The following is a 16412-nucleotide window of genomic DNA, read 5'->3' as shown; positions in this document are numbered from 1 at the left end:
GTGGTTTCCCCTATCTTGCAGGTGACAGGTAAGGTGAGGCACTAATCAGACATGAAGACGGGCTAAGTTGGGCCAGAAACTGGGTCTCCCACCTCCCAGACCAGTGCTCTATCCCCCGACACCCTGCTGACCTCGTTAGAAGGGTGACCAACTGAGATGATGATTTAGAAGGCCCCTGGAATGTCTGAGGCTTTGGGGGACATCATTAGGAAGGCCAATACAGACAGAAAATTCAAAAAGTTCTGGTAATGTCTCTTTGGATGCCCAAGACTTCTTCTGTAAGTGTTTTGAGAGATGAAAACCCAAGTTTTAAATATTTGACCTGTAATACTATCACACCACTACAGAGACTAAAGTCTGAACAACTTTTCTGAAAGGCCATTGGGGAATATATATCAAGTGCCCTCAAAATGTGGTTTTGGTATATTTTTCACTCTGACTTCTGAAAAGGTCTCCTAAGAAAAATCAGGTAAGCATGAAAAGATTTACCTTACGTCATTGTGTATGATGTCAAATTTTAGAAACATGCTGAATTTATAGCACGAGGGGATTTGGTAAAATAAATGATCATCTAGCCATACAATGTATACTATGTGCCATTAGAAATGAAGACGTAGCTGACAGGTTTCAGCTTATCCTTATATTGATATCCTTATACTGTTGCCAGGACAGTGGGGGATGGGACCCATGGCATGTTTTCATGTGTTATCCCTGCCCCAAGCAATGTGCCAGGACTGCCGTTATAGCCGGTGTGCTGGGGCTCTTAGAGGTCGCATTCTGCCCATATGACCCGCCCTGGCAAGGACTGCACTGCATTAAGGGCATGTGTCCACCTGGGGCCCACGATACCAGTCTTTTCACCCTCCGAGTACCTGGGTCCACAGAATTTCCTGCCTGTGCACTCCTGAGGGCTAGCATCGCCCTCGGTTAATCCCCCTAAGGTGTGACTGGATTACTGTGTGTGCACCTTTAGGCCTAAGTGGTAGGTGTTTAAAAGGGGTAGTTCCCAAGGGGAAGCTGTTTGTAGAGGAACGTAAATGGAGCTTGGATTCGAGGGCTAGATTGCCCTCACATCCATGTGAGGTCCCTGGAAGGGTTCTCTGTGCCCTTGTCCTGAGCCCCACAAATGTTAGAGGGGCGCCTGTGATACACTAACTCAGACGCTCAGTAATAGATTAGTGATGGCTGACAGAGCAAGGGGTGAGGTGTGGATGCGTGTTTTTAAATTGCACAGCACATGTCAGCCCGCCCTGCCCAGTAAGAAGCATCATATTCTTTCCACCGCCTGTCCCGCATCCACGTTCCATTCAGACATGTCCAGGGAAGGAGTGCTCACCACCTTCCGAGGAAGTTACCCCTTGCATGTTCAAACAGCTTTGCTAATAAGAACGGTTCTTTGCTACGCAGACCCCAAAACTATACCCCAGGCACTTCCAACCTTTGCACCAAATTCCGGATGGTGACTTGCCCAAGGCCCCAAAGCCGCACAGCGACTTGGTGGTGAAGGCTGAGTGCGAGCCCCCAGCCCTCCCAGCCCTGTCCTTACCTCTCCACCCTGAGATGCCGCTCAGAGGAGCCCTAGAACCAGTGCAGCGAAGGCAGGGAGCCTGAGGGTCAGGGCCTCTTGTGCTTCCAGCCTCTCCCCGTCCACTCCCCACCCCCAATCATCTTGTGACAGCCCAGCCCAGCACCTTAGAGTTCGGCCTTCATTGTCCCTGTCCTCTAAAATAGAAAAGAAAAACACAACACAACATTTGGGGGTCCCAAACAAAGCACCAAGGACAATGTTAATAAATACATAAACATTTAAAGATCTGGATCTCAAAGGCACCGAGTTTACACCCCTGAACACAGGCAGGCTGGGTCTCAGGAATGATTCAGTGTGTGCCCCAGCATCCAGGGAGAGGTGGGGAGCAGGCGGAGAGGGCACCTGGGAGCCCCATCTAGGGCTCTCTTCTCAGGTGCGTGCAGGCAGGCCCACTGCTCCTGTTCCTCTAGCCTGGCTCAGAACAGCCCCTGGCCACTGGGAAGGAAGAACTGGCAAGCATCTATGTCACCTGCTGAGGACTCTGGGAGACCCTCTGCACGACTTGGAGCGAGGAGCCCTGGGAGGGATCTTGGGGACTCAGACGGCTTCCAGAGAGCCACAGGGTCTAAGGAAATTCCCGGCCCTTGGAGCTAATGAGGAGGAAACCCACAGCGCTGTGAGTCCGTGTCTCCTCCCCACCCCAGAACGGGGCAGAGGCTCACATCCTGTCCTGGGGGGCCATTGTCATCTCCAGGGCCTGACTGTATATGGACTCTGGTCCTCAGCCCTCGGGCCCGCACACCCCCAGCCCCCACCACCACCATCAGCACCACAGACCTCTGGCCCAACTCAAGTCATGTGTGGAAAGAAGACCCCTGACTCCAGCAGGAATGGTCTTTGGTGGAGGGCAATGACTGACAGGGTACAACCTGAAAACTCACGTCTCCTGTGGCTCACAAAGCCCCCTTCCAGGCTGTCTCCTTTCCTGCCCCCGAGTGATGACAAAGTTGCCATTTCTGTTCCAGCTAGGGCTCTAGCACCAGTTGGGAAACCCCTGGATGAGGAGGATACATGTCCTAGAGTGTCCAGAGCTCCCTTCTTGGATGGGCTGGGGTGAAGCTGAGAGGCCCATATGTAATCTGGAGGCCCCAGAAGTAACAGCAAGTGCTGTCTGCAGGGACCGAGGTGGCTACCAACACGGCCCTCCAGCCAGTGAAAGCAAGCTGGACTCTGCTGCTTGGCCTTGGCTGGCAGAGCTGCATGGAACTCTCGCTACGAAGAGCTGGGCCTGAGGTGAACTTGCCTCCTACTCACCTCTGCCCTGCAGCTGAAGCCTCAGGCCCACACTTCCCCCCAGCTCCCTTCCTCTTGGACACTCTGTAGGCACCCCCCTCACCTTCCCTGGCTCTGCTTTACCTCTCTGGGCAGAGGAGCCAGGCAGACAAGGCCTCCACAGGGATCCCACAAGTTCTGGTGAAGGCAGCCAGCCAGACAGATCTAGTGTGGGACCCAGTGGCTGTGAGCAGGGGTTGTTAGCTGGCCCTCAGTCCTGGCAGGGGAGACAGACAGGAGCCCTGAGAGGTTCAGCTCGGTCTCCTGGGCTGCTTGCTGAGGTATCTTGGGTTAAGGCTTTCCCTGATCATTTTCTTCCTCGCACACCCACTTCACGGGTGAAAAGTATCACAGCCCCAAACTAGAACAACAAGAAGGCAAGTAATTTAAAAGGAAGTCTGTGCTTGCCTCTGCCCCACAGTGTGTCCTCTGAGCTGGGGGTCTTGGGGCGCACAGAGTGTAAACTTGACTGGCGGGATTGGCAAGGTGGGGCTCATGTCACCGGGGAGGTGGCAGGAAGGCTGGTGCCTGAATGTTGCAGGTCTTCCCTGAGCTGCCCTTTATTCTCCGAGGCGGGCATAGGTGCACCAGTGGTCCAGCCCCAAGGCAGCCACTGGGTGGTGCCAGCAGAAGTGCTCTGGACTGCTCCAGGGCTGAGTTTCTGGGGAGCAAAGCGGCGCTGGGTCACTGGGGGGCGGGAGCCCAGAGGTCCTGGCAGCTGTATGGGTGGGCCATGTGGATGGTTGGTTGAGCCCATTGGCCCCACAGTGGGTTCAACAGCACCTTTGGGGGTCTTGGAGCCTGGTAAGGGGCTCCCAGGAGTAGAGAAGGGTGATGGTGAGGCCAGACGGGGGTCCGGGCTGGCGTCGGGGCCTGAGGACTTCTTGGTGCAGGACTCACAGCACAGCCGGTGGTAGCCGGGGATGGAGCAGTAGCGGTCCAGCACTTCCATCTGGCAGAAGATGGACCTGTCCCCCACGCAGGGCTCGGCTGCACACACAGCACAAGGGCCGAAGCTGGGAGGGAGCCACCAGGACACAGCCCCCACCTCCCACGCAGCCCACCAGTGGCAGGCCCTTCTTCTCCTGCCCTGGCTGAACTCCCTATAAAGCTTTTTCCCAGAGGGAGACACAGGGTTGCCTGACAGGAGAGACAGGACGAAGTAACAGCTGTTTTTGTGTGGAAGAGGGATGAAAATCCCCCAGAGCAGTGATTCATGAAGCAGCGCCCTCACAGAGCAGCCAAGGCACCACCTGAAGCTTGTTGGAAATGCCAATTCTCAGGCCCCATGCAGACCTCCTGGATCAGAAACTCTGGGGTAGGCCCCAGTCCTGTGTTCTAACGAGACCTTCGAGGCGATGCCAATGCCTGGGAAACCCTGAGAACCATGGCTCTACGTCATTAGTCTTCAGACTGGGCTGCCAACTGGAGTCACCTAGGGAGCTTTACGTAGTCGCCCAATAGCCGTTGCCTATCTCCTATACCCAGGGAGACGGGGGGTGTCCTGGGTACTGAGTGATTCTGAGCTGCAGCAGAGTTTAAGAAGCCTCACCTGCTCCCAATCAACCCAAAGCAGTCTGATCCACTACAGTCAGGGCCAGGCAAATGTCCAGGTAAGTCACACCTGTGACAAGCAGATCAAATAACCTGCCACAGGCTGCACACATTTGGAACACTAAGCCCTCCACCAATAAATTTGGAATCAATCAGATCTAGGTTACCATCAAGGCTCTACCACTTAAACGTGAGGCCTTGGGCATGTCAATCTCTCCAACCCTCAGTCAGTTTCTTCACCTGTAAAATGGGGATAATGCTGACATTTACCAATGAATAATAACATTATAAATAACATTGATAAAGTTCCTGGCATAGAGGGGTGCTCACTATACTAGTTTTGTTTGCTTTGGTTAAACTATCATCTAAAAATGTTTTTGTGTTTCTGTGCTAACGCCACGTAGGTCTCTCCAGACAGAACATGAAGGCAGGAGCTTTGTGGCCTCTAGATGGCGCCAGAATTCTAGGACCAGAATCAGAATGCCACTCTGCTCCCGGGAGGAAAAGGGAAGGGTTTATAGCCTGAACCTCAGCACCAGAGCAGAGAAACAGCACAGTTAGAGCCAGAAAATGCTCTGAGGACATCTAGTTAGATCCCTTTATTTTACATATGAGGGCGCTGAGCTCAGAGGTTCAAGGATTTGCAGAAGTTCACAAAGCCAATTAATTGGTCCTCTAACCAGAAATCAGAGCCTGCGATCTTTCTGCTACTCATCTTGTCAGACCCTGGTCCTTGGGAAGGTGAGCAAGGGAATGAAAGAAGGAATCTAGAAAGGGCCCATAGAACACTGAGCCTGGTACATAGCAGGTGCTCAGTCAATATTTATTGACGGGTAGGTGGATGGGTGGATGGATGGATGGGTGGGTGGGTGGGTGGGTGGGTGGGTGGGTGGATGGATGGATGGATGGATGGATGGATGGATGGATGGATGGATGGATGGGTTGGAGAGTGAACTGATGGGCTCCTAATCATGAGGCAGAGAGAAATGACTACTTTGGTTGTTGTTAGCTGACAGCTGGACAGAAGTGCATGCATTATCTCATTTAATTCTCTCAACAGCTCTATGAAGTCAGCTCAGATCTACAATTGCTTATCCAAAAATCTTGGAACCAGATATGATACATAATTCAGAATTTTTGAGGTTAAAAAAGTAATGTTTGGTATATTCATATTATATAACATCCCCAGTAGCGATCGTAACCAAATAGAGCAATGTTTCTGTAGCAGAATAACTGATCTCTTGTTAGTTCAGGTCAGATTTTTGCTGCCAAATGAATCTGCGCCAAATTTAGGGAAACACAGCTTTCAGCATTTTGGAATTGTCGACAAGGGATCCTGGACCAGCACAAGCATTATTCCCACTTCACAGCTGAGGAATCGGAGGCTCTGGGAGGCTAAGGTCACGTGGACAGACTAGCAGCTGGATGTGCTTCACTGCATGGTCTGTGCTTCTTACAGCGCAAAGGTTTGGGGAGGGAGTGAGGGCCAGAGATACACTTACTTGATATTTTGTTAATAGGATGTAGGGGCCCAGACTGTGGCATCCACTGTCCCTCTGGAGTCACGAGTTCCCGAACATCAGCCCTCACTGTAGAGTTCTGGAGAGTTCCTGTGAACAGGGAGAAGCAGCTCCAGTACTTGGGGTTTCTAGGGGGCCAGGATGCGAGCCAGGCTGGGTCTCAGCTCTGGCCAGAGGACCTGGGCCTGACTGTTCTCCCTCCCCCTCATCCCATCCGGCTCACCTCCGCAGGCAGGCAGGCTGCAGACCTGGATGGTGTCTGGCTTGTCCCCCTCGCACTGCCGGAGACTGTTGGCATTGGTCCGGCACACCACCTGCCGCTGCTGGATGCCCTCTCCGCAGGTGGCAGAGCACTGCCATGGCAAGGTCAGGACCAGGTCAGGCCACAACAGCCAGGGAGGGAGAGGTAGAGAGAGACAGGCAGGGGGCAGTGAGCTCTAACCCAGCCAATGCCCAGGACGGAAAGGGTACAGAAGCGAGTGCCAGGTCTCCACTTGACTAGAGGGAAGAGCAAGGACTACTTCTAAATAGCTTCACTAGGACAGCACATCAGTTGTCAAGATACTCCCATCCTGGGTGGTAAATAGCCGCTGTCCTGAGCTTACAACCCTGTGAACCCTTCCACCATCTACTACTGGCTCGGGACGCCACTCCGCACTACTGCCTATGTCCACTCTGGTCTGTGCCTGGGTCCCTAAATATTCTGTGTATCTCCCTAGCCAACTCCCCAGTTACGATCCACCAGCCCTTGGGACCTGGGGCAGGTCTGTTTACTTGCTGATGTGTCGGTAACAGGATGTAGGGAGCTGGATTGTGGCATCTGCTAAACAGAGAGCTGGGTGACATGGTCACCATGCTCCCTTCTAGCTCTGACATTCAGTGACTTTGTGACTACATTTACCAAAACTCAGCTTGCAGAGACATGTTCAAAGTGCCTTCTTTCCCGAGAAGAAAAGGTGTTGTGCAAGGAGCAGAGGACAAATAGATGACAACTGTTTGCAAGGGCTGCCACACGCAGCATCCTGGAACCTCAAAAACTTCTTCCTCTGATAAATGGGTGGTGGTGGGTGGGGGCTCCTGGAAAAGCAAGGCTGCCTAATGTGACCAGGTCCCTGGATTCTAGGCACTGACCACAGCCTTTCCGAGTGGAACAGGAAGAACTTGCAGAGGTCCACTGCTCAGGCTGGCCATGCAATGACCCGTGGGAGACAGAGGGTCAAGGGTCACACAGAACCATGGGACAAAAAGGGCTCATCCCATTGGGATGAGTAATGACAAACAATAGCTCTCGAGTGGTTGTCAGTCTTATAAGGGGTAACCATCTCCTACCATCTGTCATTTCTCTGTTAGATTTATCTATGGGTCCTTTGTGGGACCAGCAATCGGTTTTATATTAAAACAAATAAATCTTTATATTATGGAGAAGAATATAATACCCACAGGAATTGTATGGGGATTTTGCTTATTTAAAAATACTCTTTATGATGCAATACTTCAAGCATACAGAAAAGTATGAGGAAGTTGCTCAGGAAAACCTGTTTGAATACCACCAGCAGCTTTAATGAATTCAGCATTCTGGCATAGTTTCAAATATTACGTTGTGCCTTTTTAGGCTTTAAGTAAATGGGATACTATTGGAAGTGCTTTTCTCGTCATACTTCAGGGCTTTTTCTACCTAAATTTATTTTTCTGAGGTTTATCGATGCTGCTGAGTACAGTTCGAGCTTGTTTGTTTTTCTTGTTATATAGTATTTTATTGTATGAACAGACCATGATTTTTTGCCCAGTCTGATAGATGAACATTTTAAGATATTTCCTCATATTTTGCTTTTAATATTATGATAAGCATCATTGTGCTTATCTCCTTGATCAAATGAGGTTTTTAAAATTGTGGTAAAATATACATAACATAAAATTTACCATGTTAATGATTTTTAAGTGTACAGTTCAGCGGCATTACGTTCATCCCCATTGTTGTGCAACCATCACCACCATCCATCTCCAGAACTCTTTTCATCTTCTAAACGGACATCCTGTCTCCATGAAACACTAACTCCCTATTCCTCCCTCCCCCTAACCCCTGGAAACCACCCTTCTACCTTCTTTATGAATTTAACTACTCTGGAATTTAACTACTCACATATACGTGGGATCATACAGTCTTTGTCATGTTGTGTCTGGTTTATTTATTTATTATAATGTGCTCAAGGTTCATATCAAATGACTTTTTAAAAGAAAACCCAAGACATCAAAAACTGTCCCTGTGCAGTGGAAATGGAATGGCTCTGTGCGATGTCAGGGGGATGGTGGATGGGGGCAAGGGGGTTCACACAGTGTGAGGGACATAAATGATAAACGTCTAAGTATTACTTTGTCTTGTGCACCTGAAACTAATAAAACAAAACAAAACAAAACCAAAAAAACTGTCCCTGTGGCCACTTCCGGGGCTAAGCCACAAGAACCTGGACAACCCCATAGGCTTCTTACTATTTTTCTTTTTCTTTTTCTTTTTCTACACTGGCCTCCCAACAATGAACTTCCTAGGGAGCTGCCAGATGACCCTTTAAACCTGAAATCAGAGCTTCTAACACCCATGTTAAAACCCTTCAGTAGTTTCCCATTGCTCTGACAACGTGTTCTAACTCCTCGTAAAGCCCTGTCATCCTCTCCAATGCCCTTCCACAGCCTCTGCCCCTTTCATTAAGCTCCCGTCTCATTGTCCTTTTGGCTTCTGAAACAAAGCAAGGTTGCTCCTGCCTCAGGGGCTTCCTGTGGCCCATCCCTCAGGTCTCAACTCAAAGGTCACCTCCTCAGAGAGGTCCCCCACCATTCATTAACCCATTCACTTCCCACACAGCTCCAACTGCAACCTGTAAGTGCTTTTGTTACTGGTTTACTTGTCCATTATGTCTTTCTCACTGGACGACAAGCTCTACAAGCACAAGAATCAGCTCTGTCTCTGGCTGATGCTGGATTCCTGACATTCCTAGTTCAGTGTGCCTGGCATGTAGTTGGCAGTCAGTAACTGTATCGTGACTGCAAGAATGTGCTTCAATTTGCTCATCTGTAACATGGAGATATTAGCCCATGTCTCCTAGCACTGCATGAAGGTCAAGGCAAACGGTGAATGAATGTAAAGGCCTAGCCAGAGCCATGGCCCAGCATCCACGGGAGTTGTTCCACTTAGTTTTGAGAAAAACCAGATCCGATAAGGGGAGAAAAAGTCAGCCAATAACTACCTGCAGGGAGCACCAGAAGATCTCTCTACGGTTTCCCCATCCAAACCCACCTTCTACCTGACGCCCCAGAGTAGGTACCCCATTGGCCCAGCCCCTCCCACCCTCTAAGGACAGCTCACCTGGGACCAGGCTCCCGTCCGCCACTGTGCTGGGCAGGGCACTCGGAGGCAGGGCCGCCGGGCCTCAGGCCGATCCCCAGGACAGGCTTTGGCTGGCATGGTCTTGTGGGTACCATTGGAGAGAGGCAGCAGGCATTGTACCCCCCGAGTCTGCACCCCCAGTTTCCCACAGCTCCGGCTGCAGGTGCCCCACTCCTCCAACACCCACCTAAAGAAAGATAAGGCAGAAGGTGGAGGGGAGGTGGGACCATGGGGACACTTTCTCCGAGGGTCACTCACACCCACTGAACCACTGCAGGCAGGAGCCAGAGAATAGATTTGGGCTTCAGAATGCTTGGGGGCCAAGACAACCATCCACCTGGCTCTGCAGCTAGCTGCCAGGCTGTGTGGCCTCGGGAAAGTCACTTAATGTCTCCTCTGTCTCCTCATCTGAAAAATGGGTCTAATGCATTTTTAAATCCTGGCACCCTGCATATCCTTGGGCTGGCTCTTAAACCCTGGAAGCCTCAGTTACCTCAACCTTACTCAGGAGTCTCTCTACACCTCATAAATATATATTTGAATGTCTACTGTGCGCAGGCACTGTCCTAGGTGCTGGGATATGGCAATGCACAAAAAGATGAGAGCCACAGCTTGTATAACAGAACCCCCTGCCATGGAGATCTGGGGACAATTAAAGGACTTCATATACATAAAGCAATTGGCAGAGTACATGGCATGAAGTAGGCATGTAATAAATGAAGGCACCCTTACTATCCCTGGCGGCATCTACATTGCATCGGGGCTGATCAGCTAAGCTGGCGGTAGACCAGGGCTCTTTCAGCCAACCTCTTCCTTTAAAACACAAAACCAAACCTCCCCCAAACTTCACTGGGCCATTTTACAGACAAGCCAGGGTGAGTGACCTGTTAGCCTTGCATGCTCTTTGATCATAGACATTTGCAGTGGCCCGAATAGCAGCGTAAGTAAGACATAAAAGGGAAGCATGGAGGGCTGAGGGGCTGGGGATTACGGCCTGAGCTGGGCACCGGGTGGCTTTGGTGGACTCTAGAGCTGGTCATTAGTTCCTGTCCTGGGCCTGGAACACCCCCAGCATGAGGGAGTAGGAGCTGCTGGGGTCATCAAGGCCAGTCAACACTGACCTCCCCCCTACCCCTGCCCTGGGAGGACTCCTGGACAGACAGGAGGGTGGATCTGGCTCTCTCAGGTTTCCTACTGGCCAGTTACCCTGCCTGGGGCTCAGGAACGAGCTTAGAGGCCTCCTGTTGAATCCTCCACAAGTCACAGCTTTTTCCTCTCCCCAAAGCCCCCTGCAAACAACCCCAAGAATATGACCCTGGGCTCAAAAGAGCCTGTATCCTCAGGCCAGGGAACTCCGATCAGGGGCTAGACCATCGCTGGGCGCCAGTAAGCCAGGCTGAGTCCATGGCCCAGACAATCAGGCTGGAAAGAGCTGGTGGACAGCGTCCTGCCCTGGGGCCCAGAGCTTGGAAGCACTGAAATCTGCTTCACCTCCATGGATCCCACAAATCACTGAGGGAAAGCTGTGTCCCCAGATAGTTTCCCCATCTGTAAAAGAATGCCGGAAGTGAAAGAACAAAGGAAGGATCTTCCTTCTGGGAGAGGAAGTTCATCCAGAAACCCAGAGGAACTGAATGGACAGGAGGGCAGCCCTGGCTGTGGGCAGAGCCTGGCATGGGCTACCCTCTACTCAGGGAGCCCTGCCTGCAGGGACTGTGTCTCTAGACTGCAGGCTGCAGGAAGCAGGCTCTGCAGGCCCTCCTCTGGGGCCAGGGCTGACAGAAGGTCTGCAACACCCAGTCTGCAACCCCCCGGGCATGGGATCAGGCTCCTTCTTCCTCCCCCAGGCACTCACTCTGGCTGGGGGCACTGGTGCTGGTTGCAGCGCCGGCGGATGGGCTTGGGCCTCTTCTTGTGATCACAGAGGTGCCGCTGTACCATGTGGTGGTCTCGTCGGCGCCGACAGCCATATTTTGTGAACTGGATACCTGTGGAGAGGGCAGGCTGCTGTGGCCTGGTCCTGCCAAACGCCCACTGCCCTGCCCAGGGCCTGGGGGGCACTAAGCTCTGGAGAGCCTGGAGGGCCGATGCCACTCCCGTGTGCCTTTGCACTCCCTCCTGCCCAAGTCACTTTCTGAGGAAGCCTTCCTGTTCAGCCTATTTCATCTGTCCCAGGTGTCGTGTGGGTGGGGATAGGCTCTGGATGGCTGCCTCTCTGCACAGCTGATGAGCTTTTATAGTGAACCGGCCCTGCCCTGGATATTGCTCTAGCACTTCAGCTCCACCCCAAAGGCCCTACCCGGACAGGCTTCCACACCCCAGAGATCTTCCAGAAGAAACTGAGGCATGAGCTGGGGACACGTCCAATGGAGTCAATGTCAGCCCTCTGGCCACTCCTGTTCCTCCTTCTGCGAGGCCCTGGGTGGCCCCCACAAGGCAGCTGCATGTTGGGGCAGCCGGGCCCGGGTGGGCTAGTACCTCCTCCGCAGGCCTTGGTGCAGGGGGCCCAGCTCTTGAGCGCCCACTCGTAGGTGTCCGTCTCCTCCAGAAGCACGTTGTTGCTCCCGATAAGGGGCAGCAGGTCCTCATGGATGACGTACTTGTAGGCCAGACTGCCACGGGGGCCTCCCTCAGCGGACGGGAGCATCTGGGGGGAGATGGAGGAGATGGCACAGGACTGGGGAGCAGAGAAGCAAGGCCAGCTTCGGGGAGCCGGGGTGGCGGGTCAAAGGGAAGGATGTGGGGTCAGAAGCAGAACCGGTGAACGCCAGGAGAAGGACAGCATCAAGTGTGACCTAGGGAGGTCTTTCAGACCAGCAGCCACGAGGCAAACTCAGGCAAAGCACCTACTGTGTGCCAGGCCCAAGCACAGCCTGTGTGCTTTCCCTTCCCACAGACCGAAGCTCTAACATGGGCAGGAACAACGTCTGTTGGTCTGTCCAGCTCACCAGAGTATCCACACTGCCTGACTCTAGAACAATAGACTGGATATTAGACTTTTACCAGATATGATTACAAATCTTTTCTCCCATTCTGTATAGGGTGTCTTCTCACTCTCTTGACAATGTCCTTCGATGTATAAAAGTTTTCAATTTCCCTGAAGACCAATTTATCTATTTTTTCTTTTGTTGCTCATGCTTTTGGTGTCATATCTAAGAATTCCATGTCATGAGATTTATCCCTGTTTTCTCTCAGAGTTCTATGGTTTAAGCTCTTGTACTTAGGTCTTTGATCTACTTTGAGCTAATTTTTGTGTACGATGTCAGGTAAGGGTCCAACTCCACTCCTTTACATGTGGAGATCCCTTTGTCCCAGCACCATTAGTTTAAGAGATCATATTTTTCCCATTGAATGGTCTTGGTAGCCGTGTTGAAAATCAATTGGCCATCGATGTATGGGTGGTCAGTAACCATAGGTGCATAGAAAATACAGGTTGGATTGAAGTAATATGCTGGCACCAACAGGCCTTAGACCCTGCCCTCCAGAATCTCCCTAATTAGAGAGGGTAGCCTCAGGAGCAAAGCCTGTCCAATGTCTCCTGCCACCAACCGGCGCCAAGGGCACTGAAGACAGAGCCTCTTCTGGTCTGCTTTCCTGGGTTAACAATCCCTGCTCCAGAAGCCTTGGCCTACGGTCTACAAAGAGGGGCTGGGCAGCGGTGGACCCCAGCCAGGACAGTGGCCCTGTACCCCTCTCAGGAAGCCAGCAGTGCCAGGCGACACCCTGGGGTCTGTTGCCCACTGACTTTTGGCAATGCTGATTCTGGATGATGCCAGGACAACAGAGGGAACGAGTGCCGGTCCCTCCCGCTCCTTCCTGACCCTACATTAAGGAGAACAGACTCCCTGTGTGTGGCGTCTCTAGCCTGACAGCGAGACAACTTTCTTTTTCCTTCCTCATGTGCCATCCTGCCAGCCTGTAAAGCACAGATGAGGAGCTAGCCTGGGACAAGGACACATTGGCTTTGCCCGGGCTTCTGAAGACAGTGGAACAGGAGAATTTCCATCAGGCTTGTGCTGGCTTGGCAGCAGAGTCGGTGAGCTAGGGTGACCAGGCTGGGGCAGCAGGGGCATGAGCAGGAGCCACGGTGCAGGCTGGGGACTCACCAGGACGGCAATGGCTTCGGGCAGGGGCCCACTGGTCTTGAGGCTTTCCTTGGCATCCTGTACTGCATACTCCCACTCCAGGCCCATTGCCGTGAAGGTCCGGCTTGTAGCTTCCTTGCCCTTGGGGTTGAGGATGAAGCTGTCTGTGACCTGGTTCTTCACAGCTGGCCAGGGAGAGAGGGGCACACAGATTTCTGGTCTGCTCCACAGGAGCACGAGCCAGATTTCCTCGAGGATTTCAAGGCCTTCCCAGTGGGCTCCATGGGGTCCCCTATCTACCTGTCACTCCTTCCCACCTGAAACTCTCTCCAGTCAGATGGGTCACCACATGCCCCATACAGCATCCCTGCCTCTGGACCCTGCCTCATACCATTCCTCCTACCCTCACTGTTTTCCCTTCTTCCTGCCTACTATCCAACCATAATTAAGGCTCAGCATAATTCTCCCCTCCTCCAGAAGCCCTTTTTGATTGCCCAGTCTTCAGGGATTTACCCTCCCTAAAACTTCTATAGTAGAGCATAGAAGTTCAGTGTACAGGTGCTGAAGTGAGATCTTGATCATGGGGAAGATCCTTAGCCTCCCTATGTTGCCTCAGTTTCACCATCTGTAAAATGGGAATAACTGTACCTAGATAAGGATAATCACGGTACTCCCCTAAGCACCCCCCTAAGTGCTCTTGGGACATTTAAAAGAGTTCATACGTGTAAAAAACTAGGCAGAGAACATAGTATGCAGTAGGTACTTAATAAATGGTAGGCACTATTACTATCATCAGAAAAGTGTCTGACTCTTAGCACTGTACCAATTATACAAGTCTCGTCTCTCCCACAGCCTGTCAACTCATCATCTTCTCAGTGTCCTTGGCCCAGCACAGAGCCTGGCATGAAGTGGGAGTTTGTTCAACATCTGTAAATCTCTACCCCTTAACGGTCCCAGTTAGTGAGTAGCTAAAAGATGTCAGGTGGGAGTTTTGTAGGTGCAGACACCTGGCCAAGTCCTGAGTTGCAACCTCGGCTGCCCTGGAAGCAGCAGGGGTTGGGGAAGGGTTGCAGCCTGGGACCTGAGCCCCTCAGCCAGGTGGGGTGGGCAAGACTCCAAAGCCCTGGGGAGGCCCTTCCTGGTGCAGTTAAAACCATCAGCGTAACTGCAATACAGGAGCCAATATCCAGAGCACTAAGCATGGATTGGTCACTTTGCTAACTGCCTCAGTAGAATCCTGACACACATCCTGAAGTCGGTGCTATTATTAATTCAGATGAGGAATGAGGGGCTCTAAGAGGGGCAGGGGTTTGTCCTGGACACACAGTGGGCTGGTGGCCCAGTTCTCTGGAGAACCAACGTCTCTGCTGAGTGGGAAGAGGAGAGCGGACCCCTAGTCTCTGATGTCTCTCAACCCTCAAAGTTGCCAGACCCTCTAGGCTACAGCCAAGCAGCTCCTCAGGCTGGGCCCAGCCTCAAATCTTCCCATCACCCTTGTCTGCTCCCATACCTCACAGCAGCCATCATCCCCACCCCCTGCTGTCCACCCCTCATTCCAAGGGGTGGCGGGCTGGACACCACATGGACTCTACGATCCAGGCCTCGCTCTGAGTCCTGGCACTACCACTGACCCACTCTGTACCATAGGCAACTATCCTAACCTCTCAGCGCTTCTTTCCCCAGCTACAAAATGGGATATAACAGGAGCCTTCATGGGTCGTCGTGAGGCTTCAATGAGATAATGTACAAAAAGTGCCAGCTCAAGGCCCAACACACGGCAGACATGAATAGTGTGACTTCTCTTCCTTTTAAAGAGCCGATGTCCCCAAATGAGTTTGGATAGGGCTTTGGCCTTCATTACCAAGACTGCCACCTGTCCTGGGCTTGCCCAGAACGCGTGTACGTGCTCACACACACACACACACACACACACACACACACGGGCACATGTGCATACACGCACACACTCATACATACATAATTCGCACATTTTTACTGAGGTCCTGTATGTACCTGACACATGTATAATCATACAACCTGTGCAAATGTCAGGTTCCACTACCTTCCCTGCCCCAGTTCCTGCAGAGCTCCAACCCTTCAGGGAACTCACCCAGGAAACACACAGGCGAGTGTGCCCACACTGAGTCCACCCCAAGTGCTAGGAGCCAATGCCCGACCTCCACAGAAGCTACGTGAATCACTCCCTACTTGCCGAAGTTCCAGGCCTAGACTTCTGGTGACAGGGAAATGGCAGGGGCCAGCCGAGGCCCACGGGGCTGCTGATATTATGGAATCACCCACAGGGGTGCACTAATAGCCTGTGAGCTCCATCGTCTTCTGGAATAAATGACGCTTCTCTCCCTGCCCCCACCTCTCCCTGGCCCCTGTTCTAGTACAATCCCCAGAGCCAGATTGACTAGGAGGCAGGGAGTTGCCCAAGCCAAAGCCCTCCAAACTCATGCAGAAAGGCATGAGAGGGCAAGAGACAGAAAACCTGGGCCCAGACTGGCTCACCCCATAGGTGAATCGGGGCACACAGAGGGTCCCCCCATCTACTTTGGGCCTCAGTTTCCTCTTGTGCCCCGTGTCTGCTTAGACTACACCCTCTCAGGTGCCTACCAGATCAATTAGCTGTGCTAATATAGATCTATTTTCCAAGGGAGGACAAGTGCTCCAGGAGACTTAAAAAAAAAGTTTGTACTATTTTGAGGATAATCTAACAATATAAATATCAGCATTCTTGTAATATATGAACCTGCCCAGAGATGATATATTTTGTGTTCATGTTTATGCCAAGCAGTTATTGATCAGTGGGCAGAACAGGTAGGAGGGGCCTCGGTGACATGCCAAGGCTGGGTGACATTGTAGCCTCTGTGTCCTCTGTAAGGGGTCTGAACACAGACAAGTATGAGAGAACCCAGCCGTTGCCCAAAGTGCAGGCTCCAACCTGCTGCTCTCCTGTCTGCCAGGACTCTGCTCCAAACCATGTTTATGTGCTTTAAATTCAGATACAA

General features: G+C 52.0%; 1 protein-coding gene across 5 annotated transcripts in view; it reads right to left on the bottom strand.

The window, feature by feature from the left end:
* Window positions 1-1763: 1763 nt before the first annotated feature.
* ADAMTS14 (ADAM metallopeptidase with thrombospondin type 1 motif 14) overlaps window positions 1764-16412 on the bottom strand; it is an 82289-nt gene continuing 67640 nt past the window's right edge. For all 5 annotated transcript variants that reach the window (XM_033129721.1, XM_033129725.1, XM_033129723.1 and 2 more), the window contains 7 exons: window positions 13420-13583; window positions 11792-11960; window positions 11169-11301; window positions 9293-9500; window positions 6158-6287; window positions 5917-6024; window positions 1764-3850 (listed from right to left, as the gene is read on the bottom strand). In XM_033129721.1, coding sequence (XP_032985612.1) covers window positions 3354-3850; window positions 5917-6024; window positions 6158-6287; window positions 9293-9500; window positions 11169-11301; window positions 11792-11960; window positions 13420-13583 — 1409 coding nt within the window. In that variant the 3' untranslated portion in view covers window positions 1764-3353. The remainder of the gene's footprint in view (window positions 3851-5916; window positions 6025-6157; window positions 6288-9292; window positions 9501-11168; window positions 11302-11791; window positions 11961-13419; window positions 13584-16412) is intronic.

The sequence above is a fragment of the Rhinolophus ferrumequinum genome, chromosome 16 (assembly GCF_004115265.2).
Source record: "Rhinolophus ferrumequinum isolate MPI-CBG mRhiFer1 chromosome 16, mRhiFer1_v1.p, whole genome shotgun sequence".
NCBI classification, from domain to species: Eukaryota; Metazoa; Chordata; class Mammalia; order Chiroptera; family Rhinolophidae; genus Rhinolophus; species Rhinolophus ferrumequinum.
This window is presented reverse-complemented; position numbering and strand designations above follow the sequence as displayed.